We start from the raw sequence: 9,799 nt of genomic DNA, 5'->3' as shown, positions 1-9,799 counted from the left end.
ACCACTGAATCTAGATGGAGTCCCAGACTGAAGGGTTTTAGCCCAGTATATTAGGAGTTCAGGAGCTCCTCCAGGTTTCTGTTGATACCAGTGCAAATAGTGTCCATTGCTGTTACTGTATACAGCACTGCTGGTCTTACAGCTGAGACTGACTGAGTGACCCACTGAAACAGATTTCACTGCAGGGGTCTGAGACACAGTGACCTGGCCTCTGGACTCTGAAACAGAGATGCTATGTATATTTAGAATGTAATTTTTCATTCATTTGTCCAGTACTGTATAACATAATGACTTTATATTGTTAGGGTAATTTTCTGTAAATTATATTACCTTGAAAGCAGAAGGAAGTGTCCAGATGAAGATGGTGATAAAAGTCATGGTTGTTGTGGGTTCTGTTGTTATGAAGGACAGCTCTCAGTCATGAAGTATTAAACTCACAGGGCTATAAACACTACCAGAGCACTGAAGCATGTGCTGCCAATGCAAAGTCTCCTCTCTATGCAAATGATCTTCCGAGGAAAAGCTAACACCATCAATGAATGCTGAGAACAGAATTTGGTTCAAAGGCTATCTCACCGTGGTATCTAAAAATAACGTATGAGTAAGCGAAACGTAGGTGCCTGTGCTTCTAGAATTCAAGTGGCTTCTTACTGTGGGGCTCTGCTACAGCCAATCTGTTGAGGATAAAATAGGATTTGGTCTCATTCTCCCCCCAGTGGTTAGAGCTGGTAACAACAGAAATCTCAGTGTTTTGGTGAACCTAGATAGATGTTAAAACACACTGAGAGAAAAATATAGCACAGTAACAGAAATTATACAGTAGCCAAACCCCACCCAAAGGAATTTAATCTAAATTGGTTCACTTGAAAAAAGGCCTAAAAGCCCGCTAAAACACACATTTACATAAAATACAAATACATAGCCTTTTGTTTGGCAAATAATAGTGAAAAAATGTAATGTTCAGAATGTCAGATTCACTCAATCCAATCCCTTTAAAATATCTTGCTTTGTTAAGTTCAGTGAATAGGTCCTTATGTCACAACACATGTGCACTTAAAGTAAAATACATGCCAAAAAACATTGATAGTCCATTACACTTAGATTTAAGCACCGATACAAAAGGTTAAATACGTGTCTGGTTTCCGACAGTAAAAGTGGGATGGATGTTGAATCTCTTCAGCAATATCCAACATAGCAACACTGCCTCTTTGATAGAATACAGTACTTCTCCGAAAACAAGGCAGGAGACACAGGTCATTGTAATTGTTTATACACCTCTTTGCCAGAAGTCATTGTTGAGTCATTGCATCTCTCCTGTGGCTCTACAAAACTGTCTTCAGATAACCCTAATGCTTCCTCGTCGTCAGATTGGAATAATACTCAGGTTCAGTTGCGTCGCCCTTGTCTGGCACTGCTCTGCTGTTTTCATGAAGCCCTGGTCAGCCATCATTTGAGCGATCTCTGTATAAATGTGTTCCATTTCAGTGTTTCCCCTCAGGTCCTCTTGGATTCTGTCACTGCCCCATATGTCAAGGAGGGCTTCAGTCTCCTCAATGCTCCAGGGGAGATCTAGTTCCCATGGTGATGGACAGCTGCCTGATTCTGGAGAGACTGAAAAAAAAAAAAAAAAACGAAGGCCCAACATTGATAGAATAACATAAAAACAGTATTTACTGTACAGAGATTTGGAGATTGTTTCCTTACCTGTTTCTTGGACTTGGCCACCTGGGACCTCTCCCATGTCTGTGGCGCCGTTCGATTCCTCAGCCAGAGAGTCACAGGATAGATACTTGTTCCCGAATATTTGCACAAACTGATCGTAGAATTTGCACTCCACTCTTTCCCCTCCAATCCTGGGAAAATAGAACATAACATTTGGTTGTTGACGCAATGCTTATTCCTCATATCTGGTTAGTTAATGAGCTTTGCTTATCTAACATGAGCATGGCAAACCTCTGACCATGAATATACAACTGTTCCATCAGTATGGAGACTTCATAATCAATTCACATTTATAAATAGTGGTCATCAACTTCATATCCATATCTTATCCCCCATGGCTTACTGTTTGCTCTCACAGAACTGGCGGAAGTTGGCCTTTAGCCGCTTCACTCTAGACTGGCACTGTTCGGCTGTCCTCAGGTAGCCCTCGTTGGCCATGGCCTGAGAGATCTCAGTGAAAATGTGTCTGTTTTTGGTGCAGCCCTTCAGATCCTCCTGGACCTCGTCACTCCCCCAAATACTGAGGAGGACCTGGGTCTCACTGTCGCTCCAGGGGAACTTGGAGCCGTCAGTTAAAGGACGGCTAGCTGAAGACAAAGACACCCAATGAACACATTGTTTACAATGGGAAGGGGGTTAGTTGAAATAAGACAACTCATTGAACATTTAAAAGGTATGGTATGGCTTTGCTTTACCTTTCCTTTGGTCAACTTCAAGTGTAGACTCCCAGACAGCAGCTTCCTCATTGTCTAACGAATCTTCGGCCAAACTGTCAACGTTTAGCTCCCTCGAGAAAATCTCCTCCATCTGGTCGTAGAACTTACATTCCCTTCTGAGGAAAGGGAAGATTAGACTATTTAATTTCAGTTGAATCATCATATCCTCTGACCACATGTACTACGTAACAATAACAGTGATAAAAACAAGACTGCAATTACATTGTTGACTAAGGTGATGAAATTAAGTAAAGCATTGATTTGTTGACTTAAAGATATTGCATCAATTTATATCCGATGATGTGGTGTAATTTATAAAGTAAATGACTAGACATGAAATGGTAGTTCTAAATCCTTTGCATTCACTTGTCATGGTGGAAGCTGGCCTTGAGTCGCTTGATGCGGGTGTGGCACTGCTCAGCCGTCCTGATGAACCCCTGGGCCGTCATCCTCCGTGAGATGTATTCAAACACATGTCTGTTCTTCAAGCAGCCGCGGAGGGAGAGCTGCACATGGTCCTCACCCCAGACCTCCAGCAGAGCCTGGGTCTCCCGATCGGACCAGGGCATCTTTCTGCTGGACTCCGCCACAGCGTAACTGACTGAGCCCTGGCCTTCAAAAAAAATATGTTTTTGGGAGGCTTTAGGTGGCTACTAAGTACATTTTTGAAGATTGATTATGACTAGGGTCCTGATTTGACCTGACCAAGACAAATAACTGTTGGCACTAATTACATTAGACTTCGAAGGTAAGGATAATGAGGAGGCACCATACCCATTTCCTGATCTGCTTCCTCAGTGGGATCTGGATTGAAGTCGTCGCACAAATCAACAATCTCTGCATCGAGGGAGAGCGTGTCGTTGCCTAGCACCGGCTCCAGGAACCTGTAGTATCTGAAGAGTAAGGGCTCCCCTCCGTTTCTATAGGTACGACCAGAGGTAGAGGGAGGTGGAGAACAGTGGGAGGTGAAGGGTTCATTTGTAACAGGTCCCAATTTAGGCACCATGACTCGCCTTACCCACAAATAATCTGTGCTTTGCACTTACGTCCTGCTGTGGAGACAACGTCGGTAGGTTTTCCTCAGCCGCTTAACCCTCGAGTGGCACTGCTCAGCCGTTTTGAAGTGCCCAATGGTGGCCAGCTTCTCTGCTATGTCGGCGAAAATGTGCCCGTTGCGGACGCAACCTCGGAGGCTCGCCTGGACCTCCTCGTTCCCCCACAGCTCAATGAGGGCCAGCGTCTCTGGCTCTGACCATGGGGTGTGTCTCATCCTATCAGCACCTGCTCCGGGAGACATATACATTGGAAACATCCAGTGTCTTCAGTGTAAACAGATAACTGTCTGTATTACCACCGTACCTGTGTCCTGGTCTACTGTTTGATCGTCTCTTTCATCATACTCATCAATGGAGGCCGCTTCATGGGCAAGTATTCGCTCCAACTGATTGTAGAACTTGTATTCCACTCCCTTTCTTCCACATCTGAGAACAGCAGAGAGAAAAGGAAGCCATTTTAAAAAAATGAGATGCAGAATTGTGGCTATGGGTTAGGTTAGAGTACACTTATTTGTATGTTTCTGCAAATGAAAATCAACATAAAGGGTCCAATTTAAACCTGTTTTGTACACACATACTTTTTCCTGTCGTAGCACTGACGGAAGTTGTTCCTCATGGACTTGACTTTCCAACGACACTGCTCTGGGGTCTTGGAGTACCCTTGGTCATGCATCTTTTCTGATATGTCCATGTAGACCGGGCCGTTGTGGACAAAGTCTCTCAGCACCCTCTGAACCTCGTCCTCCCCCCAGATGTCAATGAGGGCCAGGGTCTCAGGATCCGACCATGAGCCTGGTGTGATCCTCTCAGAAGTGGTGTAGTTGTCCACTTCTGTACACTCTAAATACAAAACAGCCCAATAACATGAAAGTGTCCCTGTTTAGACTTGGCAAAGGAACTTGTGTTGAGGGGACGGCACCTACAGTAGAACCAGTAGTTAAATACATAACAAACAGGGTTCAATCTGACATAGCCATGCAGGGTGTAATTAGAAAGTTTGCATAGTTTGAAATGAGCTGAACTCTTACCTTGAAGTGAGTCACTGTTTGATTCCTCTGATATGTCATTGGTCAAGTCTGTCACCACTGTGCTGGTAGAGGGAGGCTGCCTCTCAAGTATTTGATCTAAAATATTGTAGAACTTAAAATCAACCTGCTCAGATCCAGATGAACTAGGAAGAGCACAGGTAGAGAGAGATTGCAAAATTAAAATAAAATCTGTAATCCAATTCACATTAGCAACATGACAAATGTATCAATAATAGAAGCTGAAATGCAATGGCTACCTGATGGTTTCCTGGCACTGCCGATAGCTGGCTTTCAATCGCTTTATCCTGGTGTGGCACTGCTCTGCAGTTCTGTGATAACCACGGATGTTGAGCTTTTCTGAAATCTCTGAGTATATGTGACCGTTGTGCGGACAGCGCTTCAGGTTCTGCTGCACAGTGTCGTCTCCCCAGAGCTCCAGGAGGATCACCGTCTCGCCGTCCACCCAGGGGATCTTCTTCCTGTCCTCTGGCACGCCCACTACAGCCTCTGGGTGGATCAGAGTCAAAGGGAAAGAGTGTGTGAGAAAGATTGGCCCAATCCCAAACCATCCACTCACCCTTATCCCTAAAACCTTGCTGACTTCGTCCAACAGATATCAAAGAATGAGTCAGATATACTATGTTGAGTTTCTTCCCAGTCCTTCAAGTTGATCTTATTATAGTTTACTAGTGAAAGAGGAACTGGTTAACCAGTAGAGAGAATGTGACCATACCCCTCTCCTGGGAAGAGTAAACAGAGCACTCATTGTCTGCTGACCATGCTTCTCTAGACTCCATGTCAAGACAGTTTTCTGACACCTCCACGTATGAGGGAAGCTCATTCCCCAGTATTCTCTCCAGTAGGTCATAGAATTTGCATTCTACTTGCTCTCTGCCTTTCATGCTGCGTTTGGGGAAAGAAAACAAAGCACATTTTCAAAACAAATCATTTTTCTGGCTCAAATAGACAAAATGTAAGCCATCACAGGATATCAAACAAGAATGTAAAGGCCCGAGCATAGATCCCTATGGGACTCCCAATGCACAAAGAAAATGATTGTTAAACTATAACTGACATACTTGTTCTCGTAGCACTGTCGGAAACTCCGTTTCAGTCTTTTAACCCTCGTCTGGCACTGCTCTGCAGTCCGGATAAAGCCCTGGGCAGACATCTTTTGGGATATCACAGCAAAAAGGTGCCCATTTCTATGCATACCCCTCAATTCCCTCTGCATTTTGTCATCTCCCCATATGTTGATTAGGGTGAGGGTCTCCAAGTCTGTCCAGGGAACACTTCTGGTTCCTTCAGTGGAAATCAAGACAAACACAAGAGCATTGATCACTGATTATTAATCATTTGATTGATTTAGATGAATCACATTGCACATTCCAAATGTAAAATCAGCTGTATTAACATTCAAGCAGTTTGACCTCTTTATAAAGTGGTGGGCAACATGCTGCATGCCAACACACATTAGTCCCTTTCCCAAGAGCCAATATTATGTGATTTACCAAGAAAGGCACAATCGGACCATACCCATCTCTTCTAGACCAGAGTGGCCAGGGAACTCCCAATCATCAGTGTCTTCTAGCTGGTCATCTGTCACCTCTTCAACATCATAGGTGACCTCAGGAACCGTTAAGGGGGACACATTCCCAAGTATTCGCTCTAGCTGGTCATAAAATTTACACTCCACTCTGTATATAGGGAATGGTTTCAGTGTGAGAATATAGACAAGCACATTCCAGGGATATTGTCAATAACAAACAAAAATATATAATAATAATAATAAATTATATATATATATTGCAGATGTTTTTCTGTAGTGTACTCACTTCTGCTGGAGAGACTGACGAAAGCTGTTCTTCAATCGTTTGATCCTGGTCTGACACTGCTCTACAGTTCTCATGTAGCCTCTCTCAGACATGTTTTTGGAAATGAGAGTGAACACGTGGCGATTTTTGACACAGCCTTTCAGAACTCGCTGCACAGAGTCTTTTCCCCAAATGTCTATGAGGTTTCGAGTCTCATCATCCGACCAAGGGACTTTGGTGTCAGTCGTCATGGGATAGGCAGCACCTTGGGGTTCTTCACACAAAAGGGTAAGTAAAACTGTTATGCATTTTCTTTTACCATGTACTGTATTTCACATTTCATTCAGAATGAACAGAGATTCCACACCTGTGTATTCTCCCCATATCGAGATGAGAGGAGATTCACTAGAAGATTCGATATTCACTGGAGAATCCCTGTAAAAGAGGAACACAGCAATGTACATAAAGCAGATTGAAATTCCCCCCCCCCCAAAAAAAATTAAAATAGAATGGAATCAAAGGCATGCAGGGAGACACCAATACGAGCTACTTCAATATCAGTTCTTACTGAAACAGAGGTGAATCTGCTTGTCGTTTCCGGGGAACCTCCGAACTGTCGCTCATTTTCCTCTTCGAGGGCAGAGCCTGCCCTCTCCTACTCTCATTGGCCGAAAATGACGTTCCCTCCTCCACAATTTCATCCGTTTCAATTCTGTCCCTCTGTTCATTTCGTTTCTGTCTTGTTCTCTCAGATATCCTCCTCTTGCCAGTCTCCAGATTTGATTGGTCAATGGGAATCTCAATAATCTCTTCTTTATTTGGATGGTTTGAGATTGGTGTGGCCTCTTGCAGGCAATCAGAGTGTTTTTGAGTATGTTTGTCAGCAGTAGTCCCCAGTTTCGTGACTGGAGGGAGGGACAGAGAGGAGAGGATGCAGTCGTCCATAGGTAAAGAGCAAGTGTCTGAGAGAAATAGAGAATGAGAGGTTCAGTAAATCACTGCGACTTCCCACCCGTTTAGCTACAGTCAAATAATACATTTATAATTCTAACAATCAAAGCAAAGTGATACAGTAGCAAAGATCATGACTCATCAGTAATAATTATCTACTAAGCCAGCCTTACCTTTTACGTCAACGTGTCCAAGATTTCTGTGATGTTCAATTAAAGCCTTCATCTCCTCTGGCGGAGTCGCTGATTGCAAACACTCATCCAGAACTGAGGGGGCTCCATCAAGCCATGACACCATCTGAGAAAGAGCCCTTAGTCATTAGCAGTGGTAGGTCATTAGCAGTGGTAGGTTAAATTTTAATAGAATACATGCTGTATTCTGAAGGCTAACTGAAGGCAATAGTCAAGGTGCGTATGTGAAATACAATGTTGAGTTCAATGGTAGCACCTGCGCAAAGTCTGGTACAGGCAGCAGCTTCTCCAGTCTGGAGAGGAACTCCCACAGGAGAATCTCCAGTGCTGTGTCATACTTCTGGCCGTACTGTACTGGGAACACCTCCTGGGGGGGTTAGAAGACATAGACATAGAAAAAAATGGAACCGTGAGTGAGAGGGGGGAAGGAGAGAGAGAGGGAGAGAAAATGAGGGAGTGTGTCATCATCTCACCAGGAAGAAGTGCTCTTTCACATCTGGGTCTTGCAGAAGGGTTTGGACCAGCTCCAAGAAATTGGCCCCGGAATCTTCTACTTGTGCATCAGTCACCTTTAACATGCACACACACCACGGGAGATGAATTACCAAAACTATGTGTGTATTTCTTCCTATTGATTAAATGTATTTTATGCACAGGAGGCTGCTGAGGGGAGAACGGCTCATAATAATTGCTGGAATAGAGTGAATGGAAGGGTATAACACATGGAAACCATGTGTTTGATACAATTCAATTTATGCCATTGCAGACATTACTATGAGCCCGTTCTCCCCAATTAAGGTGCCACCAGCCACCTGTGGGTTAATGTGCATAGTAAATCACCCACACAGTGGTCCCTGGGTGTAGTAATGGAAGCTTTGATTCTGTCCAGGTGGGGCTGGATGGTCTCAGGGTCGACTTGGTGATCACCACGACACAACTCCAGAACCAGCTATGGTCACAAAAAAAGTATTTCAATGCTATCATCTGCGCTCTGGATATGCTATCACCAATGCGCTACTGGTTTAACTATCAACCACTGTTCAACAGACTGGAGGGAACTAATACGGTTGTTAGCAATAGCTAAATGTACAAAAATAAACTACATTTCAGTCACTAAACAAATCCATCTGCAGACACACATGCACACACATGCTAACCCTGGCTCTCAGTCCCAGGATGAGTTGGGCCCTCTGCCGGTAACTCAGCAGCTCTGGAACCATCTCTGTCATCGAGGTGACAAACACCTCCAGCATCCCATAATGCATGACAAGTCCTTTCTGCACAACTTGCCACATAGCAGCTGACAGAAGTTGCAGGGGTGGGGCCAAAAGCCGTAAATAAGAAATTGATAGAAGGGGATCTGTGAGACAGAGAGAAATAATTATACTCACACATTAAAAACACTCCTAAGATCTACCAGCTCATTGGGTATTTGCTGTTTCAAAGACATTACGTCATAGGACTGACTGGCCAACATTAGTGTAAGGGAGCCCTCTACTGGCCCTTCAAGACAAAAACAATGCCACATTATTTATTTAGGCACCCCATGCTTATACTGTAATTTGAGAATATTAATTAGTAGTGAGCCTCTGTGTTTAGTGAATCTTAATGTTTGCCTTTAAAAATTGCACATAGTCTAAACTAAATATGAGCAGCAGGATAAACGTTCACGAGGATGGCACCAGCATGCAGATTCATTACAGACTCAACTCTATAATGCTGCATTCAGGTCGGCACGAGGAAACTCGGAAAGTTCCACTATATACACGTTGTATATAAAGCAATGATCGCAAACACATGTGTATAAGAAACGTAGGCCAAACACTGACCAGGTGGTGAAAGAAAATCATTATTTCAATAAAGTCACGCACCTTTGTAATTTTCTGTACGGCTTCTTTCCATTGCTTGTTTCCAATTTTCAAAAAATATCCGACAGCGTCGCAAATATATCTAAATAACAATGTTATTTAGCTTGTGGTAGTAGTATCAACGCAAACCAAAATGCTCTGACGCTGTCTTGGTCAAATGTGGATGTATTTCTAATAACAAATGTGCAGAATTATCATAATCATTCTGCAGGACGAATTAGATATCTTTGCGCGCATAAATGATTCAGAAATATTAGGAGAGACTGCTTCTCTCAGTTTGAACCTGGATGACCGAAAACAAAGATTCTGGTCTAATCCGCTTTAGTCCGGATCACATGAAGCCTGATTTCCCCCATTGGTTGTGGAGAACCACAATAGCCCGATTTTGCTAATGAAGGCCACTAGGCGGAGTCACCGCCACTTCCGGGTTGATTTTAAGGCCTATGGAGATATA

The 9,799-nt window shown here is 43.6% G+C and overlaps 1 protein-coding gene across 1 annotated transcript; it reads right to left on the bottom strand.

Moving 5' to 3' along the window:
• Nucleotides 1-829: 829 nt before the first annotated feature.
• On the bottom strand, nt 830-9,721 carry LOC106609430 (uncharacterized). The gene is made up of 23 exons (XM_014208264.2): nt 9,349-9,721; nt 8,635-8,837; nt 8,322-8,426; nt 7,951-8,046; nt 7,734-7,844; nt 7,460-7,583; nt 6,904-7,297; nt 6,703-6,770; nt 6,357-6,609; nt 6,058-6,218; nt 5,601-5,823; nt 5,255-5,424; nt 4,779-5,028; nt 4,522-4,664; nt 4,072-4,333; nt 3,798-3,919; nt 3,485-3,719; nt 3,213-3,358; nt 2,805-3,051; nt 2,418-2,554; nt 2,066-2,309; nt 1,705-1,853; nt 830-1,611 (listed from the first exon to the last, which is right to left on the bottom strand). The coding sequence occupies exons 1-23, from the start codon at nt 9,377-9,379 to the stop codon at nt 1,364-1,366; spliced, it is 4,122 nt and encodes a 1,373-aa protein (XP_014063739.1). The 5' UTR covers nt 9,380-9,721; the 3' UTR covers nt 830-1,363.
• Between the last annotated feature and the right edge of the window lie 78 nt (nt 9,722-9,799).

This window comes from Salmo salar, chromosome 07, assembly GCF_965601325.2.
Source record: "Salmo salar chromosome 07, fSalSal1, whole genome shotgun sequence".
In the NCBI taxonomy this organism is placed as follows: Eukaryota; Metazoa; Chordata; class Actinopteri; order Salmoniformes; family Salmonidae; genus Salmo; species Salmo salar.
Note: the sequence above shows the minus strand (reverse complement) of the source record. Positions and strands in the feature narration are given on the sequence as shown.